This window comes from Sorex araneus, chromosome 8, assembly GCF_027595985.1.
Source record: "Sorex araneus isolate mSorAra2 chromosome 8, mSorAra2.pri, whole genome shotgun sequence".
In the NCBI taxonomy this organism is placed as follows: domain Eukaryota; kingdom Metazoa; phylum Chordata; class Mammalia; order Eulipotyphla; family Soricidae; genus Sorex; species Sorex araneus.
This window is the reverse complement of record NC_073309.1, coordinates 23,237,092-23,260,985: the sequence shown is the minus strand read 5'-3', so window position 1 is coordinate 23,260,985 and position 23,894 is coordinate 23,237,092. Positions and strand designations below refer to the sequence as shown.

General features: G+C 55.4%; 1 protein-coding gene across 2 annotated transcripts; it reads left to right on the top strand.

The window, feature by feature from the left end:
- The first annotated feature begins 10,626 nt into the window (after window positions 1–10,626).
- HERPUD1 (homocysteine inducible ER protein with ubiquitin like domain 1) lies at window positions 10,627–23,500 on the top strand. 2 transcript variants are annotated; one of them, XM_004600647.2, is made up of 8 exons: window positions 10,634–10,863; window positions 14,154–14,231; window positions 14,329–14,403; window positions 15,854–15,987; window positions 18,218–18,340; window positions 18,823–19,173; window positions 20,730–20,835; window positions 22,380–23,500. In XM_004600647.2, exons 1-8 carry the CDS (start codon window positions 10,717–10,719, stop codon window positions 22,542–22,544), a joined length of 1,179 nt encoding a protein of 392 aa, XP_004600704.1. In that variant the 5' UTR covers window positions 10,634–10,716; the 3' UTR covers window positions 22,545–23,500. The 2 variants fall into 2 exon arrangements, with proteins under 2 accessions (XP_004600705.1, XP_004600704.1); XM_004600648.2 differs by lacking the exon at window positions 22,380–23,500 and having other exon boundaries at window positions 10,627–10,863; window positions 18,823–19,016; window positions 20,730–20,809.
- The last annotated feature ends 394 nt before the right edge of the window (window positions 23,501–23,894 follow it).

The window sequence follows — 23,894 nt, the reverse complement described above, 5'->3', positions numbered from 1 at the left end:
ACAGCTGCATAGTATTCCATTGTGCAGATGTACCAAAGTTTCTATAACCAGTCGTCTGTTCTTGGGCATTCGGGTTGTTTCCAGATTTCGGCTACTAAGAACAGTGCTGCAATGAGATGATCAAACTTTTAAACTTTTGTCAGCGTCCACATGTTGATGATCGCTGTATTAGAAGTATATAAATTAGATTAAGTTTCGGCCCAGACACTCGAGGCCTGAAAATACTTGAGTGTGGGCCCCGGAGCAGTTGGACAGCAGGGAAGGCGCCTGCCATGCACGCCGCCAACCCAGGTTCGATCCCCAACCTCCCATATGGTTTCTGAGTGCAGAGAGAGGAGTAACCCCGGAGTGATACTGGCTGTGTGCTCCCCACCCCCACCCCACCGCACTGAAGAAGACACCCGCCAGGGAGAGTCTGGTGAAGGGCCACGGGCTGAAAGGCCGGAAGGCTGCTTGTCTCGGGCGTGGGAAATAAGATGAGGAAGGGCCGGCGGGTTTCATTCCAGCTCAGAAGATGGGGTCACTGCCCTGGATGCGGAGAGGCCGCACTCCGTTGCGATTGTCTATGAAAATGGAAAATGGCTGGAACCAGAACTGGGCGGGTCTGCACGGGAGTCGGGGCTGGGCCGGGAGAAGCCTTCTCAGCATGGCACGAGTGAGGCATGGGATTAGGGAACAGGAAGTCAGCCCGATTTCCTAGGGCAGGAGGGTGGCAGGTGGAGAAACATGACAAGGACGAATAGGATCGGGGACGGTGGAGGCTGGGAAGGTTGTACAGCGGGTAAGATCTTGCACGTGGCCTACCTGGGTTCCACCCCAGCACCCCATAGGGTCCCCAAGCCCTGTCAGGAGAGACCCCTGGGTGCCGAGCCTGAGCATAGCCAGGTGTGCCTCCCCCCCCCCCCCGCCCCCAAAGAGGAAGGTGGAAGGGCCTAGCTGCAAGGCTGGCCACTCCTTGCAGACTCAGAGGTCAGAGGGCAGAGTCAGGCCTTTGGGGGCAGGGACCCCAGAGAGGGGACTGCAGGGATTGCCGAGGCCACAGGACTCAAGGCAGGGGCACGGCAGGCGGGAGGAGGAGGGGCCTGAAGGTACAGGATCTTCCAGAGCCAGGATTCCCGGCCTGTCCCGGCGAGAAAGTGCTGCTGAGAGTAGGCGCGAGTGTCCCTGAGCGCCCGGCTCCTTGGGCATGGTGTGAAATACTTGCAGACGCAACTCGGATGCTGAAGAAGTCGGGGTTTAGGACGCAGCTTAATAGATGGGTCCAGGCCTCTCCTTGCACCCAGGGCCAATGTCCCCTGCCTGGTCCTTCGATGGGCGGCCCAGAGAAACATGTCCAGGTCCTGTCCCTCTGTTGGGGACAGAGACATGGCCCAGCCCTGGTCCTTGCCGTCCTCCTGGGACCCAGTGTGTGTCCCCTTGCTTGGGACGGCTGTTCTGCAATGTGTCCCTGGGCCTCTCTAGGGTTGTGTCCCCACATCCCTGGGGCCCTGGGGCTTTCTTTAGAGTCTGGACACAGCCACGTGTGCGCGGGGAAGCGCCGTCTGCTGCCCCGCTGTGCCTCCTGAGTGCAGGGGCTAAGGCCTCGCCTTGCGTGCAGCCACCCGGGTTCTACCCCCCACCGAGGGTTCCCTGAGCACTGCCAGGAGTGATCCCTAAACCAGAGCCAGGATCAACTCCGAGCACTGCCGGGTGTGGCTCCCAAACAAGCCAACAGCAACCACCCCTGACCCCTCCCGGGAGGCCGCCAGCTCAGCCGGCCGCTCCCAGCTCCTGGGGAAAGGAAGGGAAACCACAGCAGGAGGAGGAGAGGCTCTGCCTTCTAACGCCCCAGCTCAAGACCCCTGGCCCCACCGAGCTGGGTGAGGGGAGACTGTGACTGCACACCGAGCAGCAAGCGTCTGCGTTAGCGGGGGAGGGGGGCCAGACGCCTGCGGGTGTTTCTAGGTCAGAGGGGAGAGAGCGGAAATGCACAGAAAAAAAATGAGTGCAGTGAGGAGTAGAAATGACTAGCTTTTGTTTGTTTGGGAGCCAGGGCTCAGGGCTTACTCCTGGCTCAGTGCTCAGGCATCGCTCTGCTCAGGGCACGCTGAGGGACGCCGGAGGTCAGGCCCGGGTGGGTTTGCTCCTTCCCTGCGGTACTCTCTCCAGCCCTAGAAGCGACAAATGAACACCCCTGTGTGTGTGTGTGGGGGGGGGGTGTTGGGATTCTGCCGGCCCTCAGAGCCCGTGTCTGGCAGCCCCCGATGCGATGTTCTCAGGTCACCTGGCCTGGTGGCCTCCCCCGGTGGGTCCCCTGAGCACCTGCTCAGAAAGCAGACACGGGGGGAGCCGGTGATGTGGTTCCCAGGGACTGGGCTGCCATGGCAGCGGGGGACAGGCCAGGGCTGGGGGATGAAGGGGGACCGCTGAAGGACGTGACCACCTCAGACACACGCTTGGCGGGGCTGGTGAGGCCAGAGTGAGCTCGGGTGGGGCGGGGAGGTCTAGAGGGGCCGGCTAGGGGAGGATGAGGAGAGACGGGGGTCCGGAGAGCCGGCGGAAAGGGTGGTCGGACTGGCTGTGCCGCCGCACGAGATTCTGCAAGGCTTGGGAGCGGAGTCGAGGAGGTTTTCTGTGTGACTAGGAGCTCCGCCAAAGTGGCCACTGGGGTGAAGTTCTCAGTTCTGGGGTGGCGGGAAGCCTCGGGCAGTGGCCCGCTGCCATGGGGATGCTTCAGCACCGTCCTGGAGAGCACGGCTGTGTGAGCACTTGTCTGCCCACAGTGAGTCCCTCTCTGCTTCTTGCTTTTTTTTTTTTTGGCTTTTTTTGGGGGAATCGTACCCGACAGTTCTCAGGATTTACTCCTGACTCTGTGTTCCGGGGTCCCTCCTGGCAGAGCTCAGGTGACCCTGTGGGGTGCCAGGGACTGACCCAGGGTTGGCTGCTTGCAGAGCAAGAGTCTTAACCCCCTGTAGTATCTCTGTGGCCCCCGATTCCTATTTGGACCCTAACACCCAGCACTGGGCTTAGCACAGAGTAGTCAGTACCGAATAAATGTTTGTGAAATGAATGAATGAATGAATGAATGAATGAATGAATGAATGAATGACCAAGGGCTGGATCCTCCTGATAGGCAGTGGGCAAAGAGCAGAGATGACATCAATGGAAGAGGCATTGAGCACTGTAAACATGAATGTGAGTCACGGAGCTGGTCAGGGACATCGAGGAAACTTGTGGGGATGGGGTTGAAGTCCAGAGAACTCCGGGGAGTCCTAGATGCCAGCTGAGTCTTCCGGTCAGAGGCTGAGGTGGCACTACCGGGATGCAGACAGGGCACCAGGAGGGGGGGAAGCATGTGTTGCCCTGGTTCCTGCTGCCTGCCCAGGAGAGAGCCAGAGGCTGATAAACGTTTTGGGGAATTAGGGCAAAGTGCAAAGGAGGAAGGGGAAGGGCTGTTTACTGGGACTGGGCCCTGGGTGAATTCCTCCGTGCCTGAGTGGAGGGCCGGGGCAGGAACGCCCGACCCGGTCAGCGGAGAGAGAGTGAGAGGGATGAAAGGCGTCTGACAGCTGTCCGTAAAAGCGGGAGGAAGACCCTGAGCCCACTGACTGAGACACGAGCAAGGGCCTTCAACAAAATTCACGGAGGATCTGGGGTGAAGAGACAGAGACGGGGCTGGAGCTCCCGCAGAAGCTCAAGTTCGACCCACCCCCTCTCCCCATGGTCCCCCCAAGCACCGCCAGGAGCCACCCCCAAGTCCTGAGCCAGGAGGCGACCCCCAAGCACCACTGGCTAGGACCAACGCGAAGCAATTCTCGCGGCTCGAGAAGCTCCACCACTTGAACAAGGATGTTGTTCTGAGCTATTTCTGTCCTCTTCTGCCCGTGTCTAAATGCTAAATCTAATCTGAAACCGGTTTGGGGAAGCGGGAGGTTTTGTGAGGGGGGAGAAAAGAAAGAAGTTAACACAAAGAAAAATTCCACTGAAGGTGGAGAACAGCAGCTGTGTTGGTAGAAAAGTCCAAGAGAGCTTAAAGAAGTGTTTTGTTTTTCTCTTTTCGTTTTATTTTGTTTAGTTTTAGGGTCACGCCTGGCAATGCTCAGGGGCTACTCCCAGCCCCCGCCTCAACTCAGTGCTCCGGGGCAACCTTGTAGTGCTAGGAATCAAACCTGGGTTCTCTTCTCTCTCTCTCTCTCTTTTTTTTTTTATCATGATAATTCTTGCATTTTATTTTTTTAATTGGATCACCGTGAAATACAGTTACAGTTTTCATGTTTGAGTTTCAGTCATACAATGATCGAACACCCGTCCCCCCACCAGTGCACATTCTCCCCCACCAATGTCCCCAGTACCCCTCTCCCTCCCCATCTCCTTCCCCACCCCTCCCCCTGCCTCTATGGCAGACAGTTTCCCTCTCTACTTTTGGGCATTATGGTTTGCAATATGGATACTGAGAGGCCATCATGTTGGGTCCTTTATCTACCTCCAGCACACATCTCCCGTCCCCAGCGATCCCTCCAACCACCGTTGACTGAGTGATCCCTTCTCTATTCTCTTTAAAGTGAGATCCGGAGGGCCTCCATCTGGTCCGTGGCGGAGGGGAGTGGCGGGGCTGTACATCCAACCCCCAGAGTCAACAACACTGGCGGCAGACGTCCAGACCACAGCATCCAAACTCCAAAATGTGCCTGTCAAAGAGGCAGGCTGGGCATTGGGGTGAGAGGGACACTGGGGACACGGGGGTGGGGTGGGGGAGGGGGAGGGAGGAATGTTGATACGGGTGGCGGGACTGATGCTAGAACATCCTATGCCTAAAACTCAACTGTGAATAACGTTACAAATAAATCACAGTGTCAAACCTGGGCAGCCAGAGAGAGCCATCAAGATGGAGGTGGCACCCCTGCCACCTGAAACAGCACCGGTACTCAGTACCCGGCACTCAGTACCTGACACTTAATACCCAGCACTTAGTACCCAATACTTAGTGCCCAGCACTTAGTACCTGGTACTCAGTACCTGGAGAAAGATGAAGTGTGTAGGCACCACCTATCTCTGGCCCCTGCAGGGCCTGAGAGCCTTTGGGGGTAACCAAGAGGGATTCTGGCGTGCAGTGCTCCTTTTCCATTTTGGCTCCTCCCTCTGCTGGAGGGAAGACTGGGAAATCATATTCAACAGACCACGGGAAACCGGTAAGGTCTAGCTATTCGATTTGCTTGCATTGTGGTAAATAGGCACCATAGGAAGTCCGCTATTCAAGGTGGGCTTTGTATTTGTGGCTGCAGGCCAGTGAGTTCGCTCCCCCTGTGTGCATCAATCACCCCAGTGCGAATTCCCCATCCAGCAGCAATGCCCCCCCACCCCCGAGCCCTGGCAGCCACGTGCCTCGCTGCTGCCCGGCTTTGCTGGCTCTGGATATGCCGCTGTTCCTATCCCACTCCGCGGGGCCTTTGCCATCTGGCTTCTTCCACTGAGCGTCGTGGTTTCCAGGACCCATACCGTGGCATGTGACAGGACTTCTCTCCTTTGATTTTTTTTCTTTCTCGTGGTGCCAGGGATCCAACGTGGTGTCTCACACAAGCAAGGCAAGTGCTCTACCCCTGAGCTCTGTCCCCAGCCACTTCACCCCTCTCACCACCCAACAGTATTGCGTGACCGGGATAGAGTACGACTGTTTTCCCCATTCACCCACTGATGGGGAGCTGAGTTCTTTCTAAGTTAATGCTTGTTGTTTGTATGACTATTCACAGTGGCTACTATAGTTATTCATAGAAGGTTTTCTTACCTCTGGTTTTTTTTTTTTTCCTTTTTGGGTCACACCCAGCAGCTCACAGGGGTTACTCCTGGCTCTGCACTCAGGAATTACTCCCGGCAGTGCTGTAGGACCATATGGGATGCTGGGAATCGAACCCGGGTCGGCCGCGTGCAAGGCAAACGCCCTACCCGCTGTGCTATCGCTCCAGCCCCTCTACCTCTGTGTTAACGCTCCTCAAAGGTCGGAACTACCTATCTTGCCTCCTTTCTTTCTCAAACAGAAATACTTCCCCATCCCTAGCTACTTGGTTTGAAATTCACTTAAGGGGGGGTTAAAAAAAAACTGCTTCTGGTACAGCAGGCACCAGCACAGCCTTGAGCTAAGAGGAGGACCATTTTCTGGACTTGTGTGGGACCCTATGAGGGTTTCAGAAATGGCCCTGAAATACAAGGTTTCTGGTAGAAGCTTGAATTGTTGGGGGTCTGACTGAATTGGGCCCCATTGGGAGAGCACTTCCCTAGGATGTGTGAGCCCCTGGGCGTGATCCCCAGCACGGAAGGGGGAAAAGGTGGTATCCTATTGGATGGATGCACGATTAGTTATCCAGCCTCTGGGTGATGGGTGCCTGCCATGTCCTCAGCATTGGGCAACGTTACAAATAATATTGCCACGGGTGTCCTTGCTCTTGCACAAACCCTAACTCTGGGCAATTTCCTGGACGTGTCAACAGCAGGATGGCACAGTAGATGTGTGCAGGACTGTAGGAGAAACTGCCGGGTCGGCCTCCACAGGGAACCTCCCGCTGTCCACACTCATAGAGAGCTCCAGATGAGTAAAGTGACGATCATCTGCCACACAGGCAGGGGGGGAGTGGCAGGGGGGAAACAGAAACCTGTTATTCTAGCAATATCCCAGGTGTGGAATGGTGGGGACACATCACTCGCCTAAGAACCTAGCTCAAAAGTACCTTCAGCGGCGGTGGCAAACAGGTGGTCTATCTTTCGGCCACGTGTTTTATCACCGAGCTATTGGCTGCTGTTCAAACTGACTTTACAGCTCTTTTTTTTTTTTTTTTTTTTTTTGCTTTTTGGGTCACACCTGGCGGTGCACAGGGGTTACTCCTGGCTCTGCACTCAGGAATCACTCCCTGGCGGTGCTCAGGGAACCATATGGGATGCTGGGAATCGAACCCGGGTCGGCCGCGTGCAAGGCAAACGCCCTACCCGCTGTGCTATCGCTCCAGCCCCTTTACAGCTCTTTTAACCAGTAAAAGAGCTGTAAAAATTCTGAGCTCACTATTTCTATACGAATCCCACGTATTTTGCGGGGTTGTTTATTTTGTTTCTCTGGGGGTCACTCAGTGGTGCTCAGGGTGACCCTTGGCAGGGTTTGGCAGACCATATGGGGTGCCTGGGATGGAATCTAGGTTGGCTGCCAGGTGCTGACCTTGCCTGCTATCCTATTTCTCCAGAACCTCCCACGTATTTTAAAGTTCGGCACCAATTCTCCCTCCTCCCTCCAGTTTAATCTGGCTTTTCCTCTGCCCACCTGGCTCCGTTTATCAAATCCATCAGAAACGTAGGAAACTCGGGAATTGTTTTTTCCTCCTGCATTTTTGTTTGTGTTTTGCGGGGTGTCACACTAGCTGTGCTCGGGGTTTACTCCTGGCTCTGTGCTTAGGAGTCACTCTTGGCAGTGCTCGGGGGACCGCATATATATTGCCAGGGATCGAACCAGATTAAGCGCAGGCAGGGTACGTCAGGAGAAGCCCTGATGATCACCGGGCCTGCCTCCCCCCTTCCTTGCTCCAGCCCACCCTCTGGGTTTGTGAGCAGTCTTATCCCAGCCAAGCCCAGAGACGCTTCCTATCAATTCTGTTCCTGGCATGTTGGCTGACTTGAATTTCATATTTTAGTACAAGGGCCGCACGCGGAATCAAGGCATTCGCTTGCTGGGAAACAACGAGCGGAGTCACAGGAAATGGAGAGCGTATTCCCGGGTAAGAATCCTGGGTAAGAACCCTGCCCTCGCTTCCTTCCTGCTGTGCGCGGCTGGTCGGGAGGCCGGAGGCCCGGGGTGCCGCAGCGCTGTCCGGAACACTGAATTCCCAGAGAGGCCTTATCTCCTGCTGGGGACCCACCCCTGCCACCTCCCCCCAACATCTCAGCCGCTCCTATCTTAGGCACAGAGAGCACTGCCCACCCCCCACTGGTTAGCTTCCCGGCAGTGGCCAGGCTCGCCCGACTGGCATCAGTGTGTCCCTCCGTCCTGAGACACGAGAAGCAGGGCCAGCTGCAAAATGGGTGGGTCCTTTCAACTGAAAAATAAAATCTCGGGCTTCTTGTTCAAACTTTTCTTGGGGCAGGGGAGGGTGAGCCATACCCTGGAGTGCACAGGGATTACTCCTGACTTTGTGCTCAGGAACCCGCTACAGTGCCGAGGATTCAAACTGGGGTTGGTAGCATGCAAGGCAGATACTTTAACCCTTGCGCTTTCTCTCTGACCCCCTTGTTCAAACTTTTTATTAAGTTTTCAGAGGGGAACAGTCAAGTATTAAACTACTCGTGAGGCCCCTGCCTCATGGCACGAATCTGTGCCCAGGAAGCCAGACAAAAACGAACTGCAGACAGTGGAGAGAGTGTTTGCCTTGAACCAGCTGATCCAGTTTCAATCCCTGGCATCACATATGGTCCCTCAAGCTTCGCCAGGAGCAATTACTGAGCACAGAGCTAGGAGTAACCCCTGAGTACCATGAGCTGCGCTGCAACTCCACCAAAAAAAAAATCAATTAATCAATCAATCAATCGCAGGAAGGTGAGAGGAGAAATAAGTTACCTCCATTGCCACCTCCCTTCTTACTACTAAAACAAAAAAGAAAGAACACAGTTTTGTTAAGTTTTGTTACATTAAAGCTGTTATGGATGAAATTACAGCCTCAAAAAAAGATTTCAGCCCCCAGAATCTACTAACATGACTGTATTTGGAAGTGGGATTTTCTTTTTCTTTTCTTTTTTTTTTTTTTTTGCAAATGATCCAGTTAAAACAAGATCATCTGGCAGTCCCACAGGGCTCTTATAGAAAGGCGCTAACTGCAGGCCAGAGAGAGCCCAGGCATGAAGGCACTTGCTTTGCATGCAGCTGGGCCCAACCTGACCCCTGGCACTGCATCCGGTGCCCCAAGCACTGCCAGGAGTAGCCTTTGAGCATGGCTGGCGCTCCAAAACCGAAATGCACAAAATGAAAAGGAGAAAAACTGGGGCACAGAGACAGACTTGGGGAGAAAGTGAGGTTGGGGGCTACGGGGTGTAGGGGATGGGATGTAGGGGGTAAAAGAACCCCCCGTGAGGGGTAGCCAGTTAGTGGGCAGACCACAGGCGCACACTGAGGAATGCTGAAGCCAGCCAGCAGGGCCCAGGTGGGACCCCAGCTCTAGGAGAGGTCCCTGACACGTTCCTCCCCAACAGTGCTCAGCTCCTACTGCGATTCCTAAGGCTCTGGAGCAGGTGCGTGATGAACTCATTTTAAGTCACAGGCGCTGGGGACACTTTGAGGGTCACACTGGGCCATGCTCACCTGTCATTTCTGCTGGGTGCTGGGGGGATGGAGCCCCAGGATCCCCCACACAAAGCCTGTGTTCTAGTTTTTTGAACCATCTAACTCCAGACACTTTTCCCGCTCTATTTTGTTTGGGGGCCACACCCAATGGTGCTCAGGGCTTACTCCTGCTTTGGTGCTCAGGGGACCCTGTGGGGTGCCGGGGATCCAAGCCGGGTCAGCCTTGTATGCAAAACCCCGTGCCTTCCCCACTGGGCCATCTTCCTGGGCCTGGCATCTGGGGCACTTTCCCAAGCCCGCCAAGGAACACGTTCACCCCTGCGCCTCCGCCTGCTGCCGCCCCGGGCTCTCCAGCTCCTGACCTACTGGCGAAACCAGGCGCCCTAACAGGACGGGCACCGGGCGTGCCCCACCACGCCGCGGGATTTCCACACCCTTTCACCTCGGCGAGAGGGTGGGAGGGTCTCAGCAGCAAGGCCCGGGCAGTCCAGGGTCCGAAAACAAAAACAAACCCGGGGCCCGGCTGTGTGAAGGACGCCTGGGCGGGGATCCTCCTCCCAGCAGAGAGTGGACCTGGGCTGGGGTCCCGCCAGCGGGGAGTGGGCTGGGACCCCCCCCCCCCCCCCAGAGTCTCCAAAGGCGTCGTTCCCCGTTTGCTGAGGATGTCCCGTGCAAGTCGGAGGTCTCAGGACTGTGAACAACACTGGCTCCGGGGCCCACTCGGGGTCAAGGAGGGCTCCCCTCTGCCTCCCGGTGGGCTCATAAAGGGGCATCCGTGCGGGTGGGCTCGCAAAGGGGCATCCGGCCCGGTGGGCTCGCAAAGGGGCATCCTTCCCACCGTTTCTTGGGAGCCGAGATGGGGTCCAGGGTGGGGAGGTTGTGGGGCCCAATAGGCCGGGCTGTCTGGGGACTGAAAGGGGGAGCGGCGGGGGAAGACCCTGGGGTGGGGTGGGAGCAAAAGGGGAAGTGCCCGGGCGGGGCGGGGCGGGGGGGTGGTCCACAGGGCGGAGGGGCCGCTTTGTGAGGGCACAATTCGCAGCGGCAATGCGCCTGGTGCAAGCCGCGCCCGGGATCGCCCAGCGCTGCGAGGGCGGAGGCCCAGCCCGGCAAGGCCGCCGAAGCCCAGCTCGGGGCCCGCAGCTGCCGCCGCTCCGGGTGACGCAACGGCGCCGGGTTGCATCAGCCCCGAGCCCGCCAGCGCCAGCCCGGAACCCCGGGCCCCGGCTCCCGCCGCTGATTGGTCCACGTTAGGGCCGGGGCCTGCGCCTCAGCCAATGGGCGGCGGCCACAGAGGTTCCTGCACGCCGAGCCCGGGCGCCGGGGCCCTATAAGAGGCGCGCCGAGGCGGGGGCGCGCGCCCCAGAGACGCGGAGCGCCGGTTGCGGAGGCTTCGCTGCGCCGCCGCCGCCCCCCGCAGCTGGGACGCTGCCATGGACCCCGAGCCCGAGCCCGAGCCCGTCACGCTGCTGGTGAAGAGCCCCAACCAGCGCCACCGCGACCTGGAGCTGAGCAGCGACCGCAGCTGGAGCGTGGGCCGCCTCAAGGCCCACCTGAGCCGCGTCTACCCGGAGCGCCCGGTGAGAGGGGCGGGGGGCGCCCCGACTCCCCCAGCCCGGACTCCCCCGCGCCCTCCGGCCCGGGGACCGGCTCCCCGGCGGGACCCGCCTGCCGCCGCCGCTCGCCCCCCAACTTGCCCGCCACTCCCCACGCCTGGCACCACCCGCCGCACCCCCGTCTGCCACCGAGCCGCAGCCGTGTGACCTTGAGTGGGCCCCGGCCGCCCTCCCGGCCTCAGTTTCCCCCCCCCAACCGCCCCCCGAGGGACAGGCTCGGCGGGCGTTGGCTCGCTCCTCGGGGGGCTTGCACCCGCAGGATCGGAGAACGCCAAGGTCCGAGGGGCAGGTGCCACCCCATCCTCAGGCCAGCGGCTGGAGCCACACGGCCAGCGAGCGGGGTTCTCCCCCCTTCAGCGCCCAGGACACTTCAGGAGCCAGCTCCGTGTCCTCCCTGCGCCCCCGTCCACGGGGCGCCCCGCCCTGTCCAGTTGGCCGCGGCCTCTGCTCGGGCCCGGGGCGGGGCGGCTGCGGAGCTGGGGGACGCCCGGGCGCCGGGACTCCGGGACTTTGGCCCGTGGCTTTGTTTTGGTTGACACATCTGTCAGCAGTAGCCCCGGCGCCGCCCTCCCGGGCCACGTGACGGCGGCGGCGCCGGACCTTCCGGTCAGCGCTGGCCCCGCGCGCCTTATGTAAGTGCCGGCCCCGCGCGCACACGCACGCGCGCGCGCCCCTGTAGCAAGGACGGGCCGGGGACCCCCGCGCGCCCGAGCGTGCCGTGTGGGGCTCCCCCGAGGGCCTCGCGCACTCAGCGGGGTTCGGGCCTTGGAAGCATGCCGTTGGGCACTGCTGGACGCTGCTGACCGCTGTTTCCCACCGGCCTCGCCCGAGAAACCAGCTGGTGCCAGGGGACAGCGGGGAGGGCGCTCGCCTTGCACGCGGCCGACCCTGGTTCCATCCCCGGAGTCCCATATGGTCACCCCTCCCCACCCACCCAGCTGGCCAGGAGTCGTAATTTCTGGGGGCAGAGCCAGGAGTCAGCCCTGAGTTTTCGCCAGGTGCGGCTCAGAAACCTACCCAAACCCAAAACGAAACAGAAAAACCAGGTGGGGCCACGGCTGGGGGAAGCAGGTGGAGGAGAACCGAGGAGGAGTTGCGTCATGTGTTGAAAGGCAGGGTTTGGGCAGAGCGCCCTGCTCCGGGCCCTGAGTGGAAACTCCGGGGCTCTCAGTTTTATGCAAATTTCTGTTTTAAAAAAAATGACTTCCCGGGCAGCGTTCACCGTTTGTTCTGCCGTGCGAGGGTCCGTGCTGTATCCGAGTTGTCTTGGCTCGGCGTGCTGATCTCAACCCACTCTCTGGGTTAAAGACCAGGGTGTGGCGGTTCAGGCCTGTCGCTAAAAGGAAGAACAGCCCAATCCCAGTTGGCAGGGGTTTGCAGACCTCTGCCAACGCGGGGTGCTTTCGGGCTCGTGGGACCCTGCCTCGCCCAGGGCTTCTGTGTATGTGTTTCTGTAGTTTGTGTTGCAGTGTCAAAACAAAACAGAACAAACCCCACCTGATATATATATATATATGGAAGCAGATGTACTGGTTCTGTTTGAGAAAAGTTGCTTTATAAGCTCAGCTCCTTGGTGAGGACGGCCTTATTGCCAACTCTGGGCTTGGTTATTCCTGCAGAGTAGGCTGAAGAGTTGACGGCGCCTTCCAGGCTCCTGGCTTCCACCTAGATTAGATCAGGTTTTCTGGGTAGGAGTAAGGAGCGAGTACCCAGGATTGTCTAAAGGGGAGCGCAGGTGAAACGGGGTAAATGGAGAGCCACCGCACCAGGTGAGGGGCCGCCCAGGAAGGCGGGGGTGTGGGAGAGACACCAGGTTGGAAGGGCACACACAGAATGGCTGGGGACGCCTGGTCCCCATCATTTGAGGTCACTGTTTTTCCTCATTCCCTTTGTTGTGATGACCAGGGTCACACGCTATGGTTAGGGTGTTAGCCCGCACGCTTGGTTGCCACGGGCCACAGATCACGTCCTTGTGTCATGGTGCCAGGGATCATAAGCAGCACTGCCACCTGGATTACACCTGGCATGTGGGGCCATGCCACAGATCGAACCCTTGGCCTCAGGCCTGCCGGGCAGGTGCGCTGCCACTGCACCGCATCTCCTGGCCATGGCGGTTATTATTTTTGGGCTTTTAAAGGAAATAAAAGTGATTTTTATTTTTAATGTAGGAGTACTGCTATTTATTCAGCCGTTGATTAAGCTGATTGAATTGGGCGTGCACTCCACATTATAAAAGTGATTTTTAAAGTGGCATTTGTCACTTGCCTTGTTTGGGTGACACCCTGAGTTTGACCCTCCCTACCCACCCCCTTAAAAAAATAAAATTAAAGTGGCATCTGTATAAAAGCATTTTTGAGTGACTGGAATAGATTAAGGGAATGTGGAGCCTCAACACATTAGCAGGTGACATTGGACAAGTCGCCTTCAGGCTGTCCCTCATCACGGCTTCCGTGTGCCAGGGAAGATCCCTCTGGGGGCTTGAAGTGGGGTGTTGCTTCCCCGTCTCTCAGGATGATGCTCGCTGGTTTCAGTGAAAACACACCAGGCACACTGAGTTTACACAGAGAGCAAACAGGGCTTTGAGGTTAGTTGCTGTAGAAGCTTGAAATAGCATTTAGTTTTTAGTGACAGGAAACAGTGTCTGTAGGAGTTTGGTCAAGTGAAGGTTGGGGAGCTGGCTCAGAGGCCCTAGCACGAGCCTGGCCCGCAGGAGGTGCTGGCTGACTGGCCGCGTCGCCAGGCTCCAAGCACTGAGCATCTGAGTACTTCAGGGAGTGGTCCTGGACCCTCCGAGCACTGCTGGGAACACTCCCAGTTCCCTCACAAAAGAAACCGAGTTTTGATAGTTTCTGTGGGACAAGGCTAATTTCTTTTGCATGTTAGAGATCCATTTAGAATTATTTTCTTTTTTGTTGGTTTTTGCTTTTCGAGTCATACCTGGTGATGCTCAGGGGTTACTTCTGGCTCTGTACTCAGGAATCACTCCTGGCAGTGCTTGGGGGACCAGATGGGATGCCAGGTATCAAACCCAAGTGTGCAAGGCAAAAACGCCTTCCCCACTGTCCATTGCTCCGGCCCCTAAAAATTATTTCCTAAATAATGGAGGTCTTGTTTGTAGAGCCTTTGAGACCTGTCTTTCTGGGCTCCCGAGGATAAACACATACTCACATGCAGATCACTCCTCTGCAGCCCTTCCTCTGTCTGGGAGCCTGCGGGGCTCTGTGCTGACCCGGGCCGTTCTCTCTTCACCCTAGCGTCCGGAGGACCAGAGGCTCATCTACTCCGGGAAACTGCTGTTGGATCATCAGTGTCTCGGGGACTTGCTGCCCAAGGTACGTCTCTTCCCAGGACTGCTTTGGGACGGGTCTGAGCGCTCCCACCCGAGCCCGCGGAGTCTCAGGCCCCTCCTCGCCTCCTCGTTGCTTTCAGAATGAGAAGCGGCACGTCATGCATCTGGTGTGCAGCGTGAAGAATCCCCCGAGGGTGCCGGAGACCAGCACCAAGGTGTGTGCACCTTTCCCCCTGGCCGCATCGCTGTCCTTCGCACACCCGAGGGACTCTGTCAGGCCCCGGAGCACTTTCCTCGCCTTTTCACAGAGGGTACCTCCCCGGTGAGAACTGGGGAGTGGGAGCACGGCCGCACAAGTGAGAGCTGGTTCGCCCGGCGTGGCGGCAGGTGATTTTTATTACTGCCGGGCGGGGAGAGCAGAGCGAGACGTGTCGCCCTCTCCCGGGCCAGGTGTGACCTCTAGCAGCGGTGTGTCCAGATCACCAGGCACAGATGGCGCTGGAAAAGGGCTGTGGATGGAATTCATTAAGCTTAGAAGTAACAAAATAGGTTTCTTTTAAAAAAGCTGGGAGAGGGGCTGGAGCAGTAGCACAGCGGGTAGGGCATTTGCCTTGCACGCGGCCGACCCGGGTTCGATTCCCAGCATCCCATATGGTCCCCTGAGCACTGCCAGGGGTAACCCCTGAGTGCAGAGCCAGGAGTAACCCCTGTGCATCTCTGGGTGTGACCCAAATAGCCAAAAAATTTAAAAAAAATAAACAAAAAAAGAATAGAAAAGTTCATACGTTAGCTTTTTTTGTTTTGTTTTTGGCTCTGCACTCAGCAGTTACTCCTGGGGGTGCTCGGGAGACCACGTGGCCTGCCAGGGATCGAGTCCCAGTTGGGGCACACGCAGGGCTAGCGCCTTACCCGTTGCACTATCCCTCCAGCCCCGCATTCCTATAATCATTGGGAATTTTTACTGTGATCATTTAGTTGATAGAGCACTTAGTAAATGCCATGTTTGTTTTTGACACACAAAACCATTTATTTTTCTTTCATTGAGGGAGGGTGAAGCAAGAAAGTTTCTAATTGAGTCCTAGGTAAAAAGGTGTGAGGGGAGAGAAAGAGAGAAGTACATGTTCAAAAGAACACCGGCTTCCCCAGAGGAAGTAGGCAAGCAAAGACACAGAGAACAGCAGGGGAAATACGTGTTCCAGGAGAACATGCCCCTAAAAGCCACTTAGTTTTCATCTCTCGGTTTTGATTCAGGTATACAGTATTAATATTCCAATGTGGTGATACTCTTAAAATTCGCCTTAAACTGTTTCCCGAAGCAGCTCTCCAGAGCCGTGGAAACTTTGTCTTGTCGGTTTGCTGTTTGGATTGTCTTGATACAAATCTTGTTGGTCACCTGTAATTCCTTGATTTTTTAAACTTAGCACACTAAATGAGTATGACATGATCAGGGAGCTTTCTCGGCAAGGATAACTTCACGGAAGATCTCAGAGCACAGAGATATGTTTCAGAACGAATTTCAGAATATTTTTTGCCTCATTACATTGCAACTATTCTGTCCTGATCAGAGGTCGGGCTTGGGGACAAAAACATAACCCCTCCAGCCTGACTCTGGACAGTCCTGCGTCGGACCCGCGGTTCTGATTTTCATCCTAACACTCTTTTTAGGTTGCTGAGGCCGCAGAGCCGCCTGCTGGTGACCATGGTCAGGGTCAGCAGCCTCCGGAATCCTCGAGTGATGGTTTAAGGCAAAGAGAAGCCCCTCGACCCCCCTCGCCCCCTGCACGAGAGAATGTCTCAAGGTGAGTACTGTCACGAGGACGCGGGTGCAGAGGTGACATGCGTGCCGTTTGTGTCAGATGGAGAGCGGGACTTGTTTCCGTGATAGCAGGTGCAGGAACGGGACACGTAGACACTTCTGCCCCGGCAGGGTGGGGCGCACAGACTTTGGGGAACACGGAAAGTCGTGCTGTGCGTGTCACCCATGGTGTACACGTCAGCCCTCCAGCTAGGGCGTGCCTTGCATGGTGCCTGCCGCTCCATGCCATGCCAGCACGGCCTCGGGAGAGCCACTGCCGTGAGCATCGCACAGCTGCTTGCTTGCTGGGAGGCTTTTGCTTGGTCTGTTCTCTGTTCCCTCAGTGACAGGAGAGGATGACCGTTACCGGAGTGTCCTTGCCGAGGGCTGGGGGGTGACTGAAGCCAGACCGGGGAGGAACTGGAGCCGACGTGCCCAAACTTGCCGGCTTACTGCCCCTTTGAGAAAAATTACTCAGCGCAGCCCTGAAAATCCACATTAAGTGAACAAATAGGAAGTGAGGCCCCCACCCCAGTTGTACCCAAGGCTACTCCTGCACCCGCCCAGCCTCTTTCCAGGGCCCAGCCCCTGGGCAGGTGTCACCCACTTTGGAAAACACTGAACTAAAGAATGTTCCTGTAGAGCAGAAATCGGAAATGATGAAAGGCTCTGGTGTCTGGATTTTATGGTTCCTGAAGTCGTGTCTTCTGGGCATCCCCTCCTCGTGGCAAAAATAATTCATGAACCGAGTTGAAGAATGTGAAAGTCCCTAATTCCTCTTGCCCCCCCACTTTTTTTTTTTACTTGAGTAATTTCTAGCGCTTGATTCTTGATAAAGCTGAGGAATGAGGTGTTTTGTTTCTGATCGTGGGGATTTCAAACAGACACGGAAGTCGGCGAGCCTGTAGACTGAGACCAGGAACGTGGTTCAGGGATAGGGGGGTAGGTTCTTGCACGAGTGAGGTCCTGGGCTTGATTCCCAGCCCTGGCAGGGGTAGCCCCTGTGCACTGCTCAGTGTGGTCCCCCCAAAAAAGGCAAAAAAGCTTCCACACAGCCCTCGTTGTGCTCAGTGGTGATAATGACCAAAGTTTTATTGTACCTGTGTGTCCCTCTTTGCCCTTACGAATTCGAAGGTAATTCCTAAACCTTTGCTGTCACCACGACACATGTTAGTGGGCAGCCGTAGAAACCTCTGGAATGCTGGCATCAGAGCTAAGAGCGCTTCATCGACGTGCTTTCAGGCACAGTAAATGATCAGAACCCGTGTCTATTCTAAAAATCCACAGTACGGTTACTTGAACTACACATAAATGGGATGATTTGCTCCATTACTGGATAGAATCTCATTTTCTGGCAAAATAAGAGAATGAAACTCCAATATCTGGTTTTGGGTTTTGCCCTAAGACTGGATTTGCTTGGATCATACCTCCCGGTGCATTGAGCGTTTTGAGTCGCTGACCAGCAGAGATGACCCTGTTGCCAACTCCCCATCTTTTCCTCCTGAGTTGGGTGGGCATGCTGGCAGAGTCCCTCACCGTCCAGGCCGCCCCGGGCCGGAGCCAGCACCACGCCCCTTACCCTCGGCAGTGTCAGCTGAACTTGGCGTCTGACAAACAGGTCTTGGTTCCAGCCCTCTGTGAAGGCGGGGAGAGAGAACGCTGGGACTGTTGGGGGCCCATGAGAGTAGCCTGTGCCCCCTGCAGGTCTCAGCTGGTCAGCGAGCTGCGAGTTTGATGCCACACACCCCCCTAGCTGCCCCTCGCTGTTGAGCTCTGTGGGGGAGAGGTGACTGTGAGAAAGGCGCTGGCTTTGGGGAATGACTTTTTGGGGAGGAATGGGGCTTTATTTATTTATTTGTTTATTTATTTATTTATTTATTTATTTATTTATTTATTTATTTTTTCTAAGAGCTGATCTTCAAGGGATGAAACTGCAGGCAGGTTTTGGAAAGTCAGAAATGGGGGCAGTGGTCCAGGGGCCCCAGGCCATTGGTGTTTACATCCTCGTGTTAGTCTGCTGGTTAGGGATTCGGGTCAGGGGGCCTGCACCGTGGTGGGAAGGCCTGGTCAGAAGCACCAGGGCGCGGAGAAAGGCCTACTGTGTCACGGTCGCACTGCCCGTTTCTCTTTCTCTGTCACTGGATTTCCTGTTTATAACTTAAATTTCATGTTAATTTCCCTAAACCCATTCAAAATGAGCACTTAAAAAAAATTTTTTTTTTCCTCCCCCACAGGCCGGCAGCTGTCCAGCCAGCGTACCAAGGCCTGGCGCCTGGCTACTCAAGCTACACGACGTACGGGTGGCTGCAGCTGTCCTGGTTCCAGCAGCTGTACGCGAGGCAGTACTACATGCAGTAGTGAGTCCGGCCACCCCGGGGAGCGGGGCTGGGGGCGGGGGTAGGTGCTGGTGACCCTGCTTTGTTTCCTGGCTTGTGTACTGGTGCCAGCGGCCGGTCCGTACCATAGTGGAATCAGCCCTGACGTGTTACTTTCCCGTCCAACTTGTATCCCCTAAGCGTTTGGAAATTATTTATTTTGGTTTGATTTGTTTATTTTTGGTTTGGGGGGGGTGTCATACCCAGTGTTGCTGAGGGCTGACTCTGGGCTCAGGGATCACACCTGGCGGGGCTTGGGGCACCGTCTGGGGTGCCAGGGCTGGAACCCGGGTCGGGCGCATGCAGGGCAAGTGCCCTCCCTGCTGTTCTCTTTCAGCTCCCTGTATTTAGATATTTAGAATTTTTTTTTTTCTTAAACAGTGAAAGGCCCTTGCAATAAAGAAGGTGTTGGGAAACCCAGTGCTTTGCCCCTAACAGTATCTGCCTTTCATTTTTTATTTCAGTTTAGCGGCCACTGCAGCATCGGGGGCTTTTGTGCCCCCTTCAGGTGGGCAGGAGATACCTATGGTCTCTGCGCCCACGCCAGCCCCCATTCCCAATCAGTTCCCTGCTGAAAACCAGCCCGCCAATCAGAACGCTGCTCCTCAAGTGGTCGTGAATCCCGGGGCCAATCAGAACATGCGGATGAATGCCCAAGGCGGGCCTATTGTGGAGGAAGATGATGAGCTCAACCGGGACTGGTTGGATTGGACCTACTCCGCGGCCACCTTCTCCGTCTTCCTCAGTATCCTGTACTTCTATTCCTCCCTGAGCCGATTCCTCATGGTGATGGGCGCCACCGTCGTTATGTACCTGTAAGCACTTGACCACCGAGCCCTCCCCCTTCCCCACAAGCCAGGCTGCAGGCACTTCGCTCTTCTCGGGGAAGTCTCCGTGTTCATGGCGTGGTGCGGCGTGTGGGAATGAAAAGTCCAGTGGGCGTAGGTGGGACACTTGCCTACACGTGGCCCGCCCAGGTTCCATCCCCGGTGTCCCATCTGGTCCCCTGAGCTCTGCCAGGGGTGATTCCTGAGTGCAGAGCCAGCAGTAACCCCCGAGCATCGCTGGGTGTGGACCAAAACAATAATAGTACTACTACTAATAATGCATCTGCTGACCCCTGCGGTCAGGGGCCTCCCCTTTTGGTTGTACACTGCCAAGACCACATTGACCAAGTGTCAACCGGAGAACATTCTTCTCCTCTGTGGGGCCGGTGAGCCTGCTTACTGCCTCCCGGGGGCTCTAGTCAGAGCAGGAGTTAAGCTCTAGCCTAGTCAAGTCAGGCTCTAGTCTCCTGGCAGGAGAAAGGCCAAGCCGTCATCACCTTCCCGGCCCCAGTGCCTTGATTGGCCCATCCTGTGGCTTTGCCCACTCCTGGCTTAGAGTAAAGGGTCTCAGGGGACACGTTTTCCCGCACTCCCACCCCCCTCCCCGCCCCAATCCCCCAGCCTGGAATATCAGGAAACAGTTGGGTTTTCCCAGCGAGGGCAGCTACTCTCTGGGCATCTAGCAGAGGGACCAAGGATGCGGCTCCAGCCTGCATCACACAGGTCCCACGTCAGCGCCAGCTGGTGCCTCCGGCTTGTCCACACTGACAACACTGGCCTAGGGTCGTCCATGTCTGTTTGTGGTTCAAAGTGAAAGAAAATTATCTTCCTAGTCACGCAGTGGGATTTTGGTTGCTGCAGATCTTTTTTTAAAAGAGATGGATGGTAGAGCTCGGGGGAGAGCTGTGCTTGTGTGAGGCCTGGGCTCGCTTCCCGAGACCAGCACAGCTTTCGTTGTCGTTGTTTTCAGTGAAGAAACAATGAGAACAATCTAATACCCCTGTTTTCAAAACCAGTCATTGTTAAAACTTTGTCATATTCAAGGCTGGGGTTTAGTTTTCCCCAATAAAAATTCTGGCCACTTCCTTATAACGTAGTCTCTAAAATTATGTTTAAACCTTAAATGTACCTCATATTATTTACATGTGACATAATCACAAGTTGTATTTACGCAGCCTCCCCTGCCCCCGCCCTCAGTTCAGGTCTTCAAGTGTAAATTGTAGTTAAAGAATTCATTAAGCATATCTTTTGTTTGTTTGGGGCCACATCCAGCTGTGCTCGGGGGTCACTCCTGGCTGGGTTGGCCAGCAGTCTCCGGCCCCGAGCACATTTTTGTGTCAGCTGCTCTTCCTGAGGCTGGGCGGGCAGTGGTGGGTGACACAGCCCTCATCCGGCCAGTGGGACAGTCGGCGTGTGGTTGCGTGTCTGCGGCCTGGCCTGGCTGTGGGCTCCTTGTCAGGGATGCACTGCTCAGTTTCTGGGTGCGAGAGGGGCCCTGGGCTGCCCTGGACATGGCTCAGTGGACACATCTGTTTCCTCCCAAGGCATCACGTGGGCTGGTTCCCGTTCAGACAGAGGCCGCTTCAGAACTTCCCGAACGACGGTCCTCTTCATGACGCTGTGAACCAGGACCCCAACAATAACTTACAGGTACGGCGTTTCCCGCGGTCCCGGCGAGTCGGTGCGGGTGGGGACCGCCGGAGTCCCCAGTCGCGTCACTGGGTCTCCTGCGTGGCTTACCATTCGGGTGAGGCGGGAGTGGCGATGGCGGGTCTCCGTGTCCGTTCCCAGTTCCCCGACTCTTCTGCATTTTCAAGAATGGACACGCGGAGGGGGAAAGATGCCCAGAGTCAGCGTTAGAAATAAGAGAAATTCCCCAGCCGGGAGAAACATGGTGTAGGCCTAAGTTAGGGACGACTCGTTTGGTGGGTTTCTTATGGGAAAACTGGGTCCTTGTGTTACTTATCAAACAGTGTCAGAACATTCTGGAGATGCCTTGTGAATCTAAGCTCTGTCTGTGTTGCTCAGATAAGGTTAATGTCTTTCGTACCCGGAATGATGGGGGGACTGTTTATTTTAAGACTTTTAGGTTCTATATTTCACCATCTGCCCAGGTGTTGCTGTGTTATCGCTTAGTCTTCTGAGAGCCTGAGGGATAGGATTTATAGTCTCGGGGAAACTGTAAACATCCCCAAGCTCAGAAAGAGCCCGGAATTTTGTAGGAATGTGTAAAATGTAGTGTGGGGACAGGCAGATGAAGCTGCTTATGGCAGCTGGGGTTTCCTTTTTCCTTTGACCATTTGGTTGGGCTATTTTTAAGATTTTTTTTTTTTCAACTTCAAGGATGTCTATTTTTTTTTTTTTTTGCTTTTTGGGTCACACCTGGTGATGCACAGGGGTTACTCCTGGCTCTGCACTCAGGAATTACCCCTGGCCGTGCTCAGGGGACCATATGGGATGCTGGGATTTGAACCCGGGTCGGCTGCGTGCAAGGCAAACGCCCTACCCGCTGTTCTATCTCTCTAGCCCCGAGGATGTCTATTTTAAAAACATTAAATAAGCCATAAAATCTATCTTAATGGTTTTTGTCTGTGGCAATATGCATCTGGACATAAAATAATTTTTTACATATTTTGAGTATAATTCGTAACACTGATTTATGCTGTGGAAACACCCCTGGATTGCTGTTCTAACTAAAGCTTAGAAATATTTAGCATGTCTCCCAGAATAAATTTCCTAGAAAATAGAAGAGAGAAATAGGATTTTTTAATGCAAGAGTTTAATGCATGTCTAAAAGATAACTTACATTATACATAATTGCCATACTAGTATCGTTTTAGAACCGTGGGTTTCCATTTTTAGTTTAACTCAGAACATTGCCAAAATTAGCAGAATGTCATATTTAAGGAAGTGATTAGCTTTAATTGCCAGTTTAATACTAGTTGGAGATCTTTAATTTGTTCCGATAATGGCTGCCAAGATTATTCAGAGCTCTAAGGTCACCGGCACAGCTGTGCTCTGGGAGCTTGAGAAAATTCCATTCGGTCCAGGCCCATTCCTTGGGCCCCGCCCTCTGACTGCCGGGATTGGGGGGCACCGGGCCCGCAAGGGAACCGGGGTGCCCTCTGCCCTCCCCGGCAGTGAGTGGTGCCCGCCGCAGTCACCCACGGTTCCCCTCCTTCTGTTGGCTGCAGGAAGGTCCTGACCCTGAACTGGAAGACCCCAACTTCCCCCCTGCGGACCGGGACGCCCTGGAGGACGAGCAGACGAGCCCTTCGTTTATAAGCACAGCCTGGCTGGTTTTCAAGACGTTCTTCGCCTCGCTGCTGCCAGAGGGCCCCCCGGCCATCGCAAACTGACGGCCTCGGCTCTCTGGCTGCTGGACACCGACACGTGTGGGCTGGCTCCCCTGACCCCTGCCAGATTTCCTCACCGGACACGGCAGTGGCACAGAAGTAGTCGGAACCAACGGGGGGGATGAGATGAGATGCTTCCATGATTACGCAAAAGCGTAGAGTCAGACTCCCGGGAAGCCACGCTCCAGACTGATGAGGAACAGCAAAGCACGCCCACGGCTTCTCCCACCTCTACTCTGAAGAGCTTTAATATATATATATACTGTACGTAGTTACATAGACCTGGCGTGTAGACAGCAGTAGCGTCGCATGTTTATGCCCGAGGAACTTTTCCCGATGTGTGTGTCTGCATGCGTGTTTGTACATAGATACCTTAGAGGCAGAAACGGTTCTGCTGGTCCGATTTGATTCCTGTTGGAATGTTGAGATTACACTAAGTGTACTACTTTATATAATCAGTGACATTGCGAGGCGTGCGCTAGCAGGACTCGATCTAGGGAAGACGCGAGGTAGACTCGCGCTTTGAGACGCAGGGCCTTCCTTCCCGGGGGGCTCTGCAGAGGGGAAGACCTTTGTGGGTTTTCTGTTCAATAAAGTTTGACCGAGTGACCCTGGCAGTGGCTCCTGTCGTCCCAGCTGTGCAGCCACGTTCCCGGGGCACCGGCTGGCCCACGGGTGAGCTGCTGACCTTTGACCTGAGTGTTTCGCCTCTTTTTGTAGAAGGACTAGATCGGTAGGGATAGGTAAGGCCACGCGCGCTTCCTTTTACCGCGTCTCCTGTGTGTGTCCCTGTGTCTCGGTCATACGTGACCTGTCAAAGCCAAGTCCCCAAATCGAAACCTAGTAGCGCCATAAGCAAATCTCCAGTTTCACCCGTTCAATGTCATACTTTTGTAAGTTGAGCTTTTGTGATTTTGATTCTTTATTAAGACAAATAAAGAATTTTTTTTTCTTTTGGAGACCAATCTTAAGCAAAGTTCTGTACTTATTTCGGACAGATCGCAGGTAGAACGTTCAGAGTCATGGCATGTTCTTGGTTTCTTAAGTTGTCTACTTAATGCGAGTCACCAGCGGTGGTTATCTGGGCGGCACGGACTGGGAACATTCATGATGGATGACACTCGGTCTGGCAGTTGTCACCCCAATGGTTTGGTGCTTGGGGGTGGCAGGAGTCAGACTTGACCTCTCACACATGAGGCCTTTGCTCTCTGCTTGAACCCCCTCCTTGACTCGGGGCCATGTTTAGTTTTGGATGAGTAAATCAGCAACACCTACATCAAGGTGTCACATAAGTGAGTAATTGCTGTAAACGCCATTTGCATCCAATAAACGTCCACGGAGCAACTCGCAGAT

Coding starts and splice junctions, on each gene's coding strand:
- HERPUD1 (XM_004600647.2), top strand. CDS start 10,717: ATGGACCCCGAGCCCGAGCCCGAGCCCGTCACGCTGCTGGTGAAGAGC. Junction 10,864..14,153: donor GCGTCTACCCGGAGCGCCCG/GTGAGAGGGGCG, acceptor TCTTCACCCTAG/CGTCCGGAGGACCAGAGGCT. Junction 15,988..18,217: donor GCACGAGAGAATGTCTCAAG/GTGAGTACTGTC, acceptor CCTCCCCCACAG/GCCGGCAGCTGTCCAGCCAG.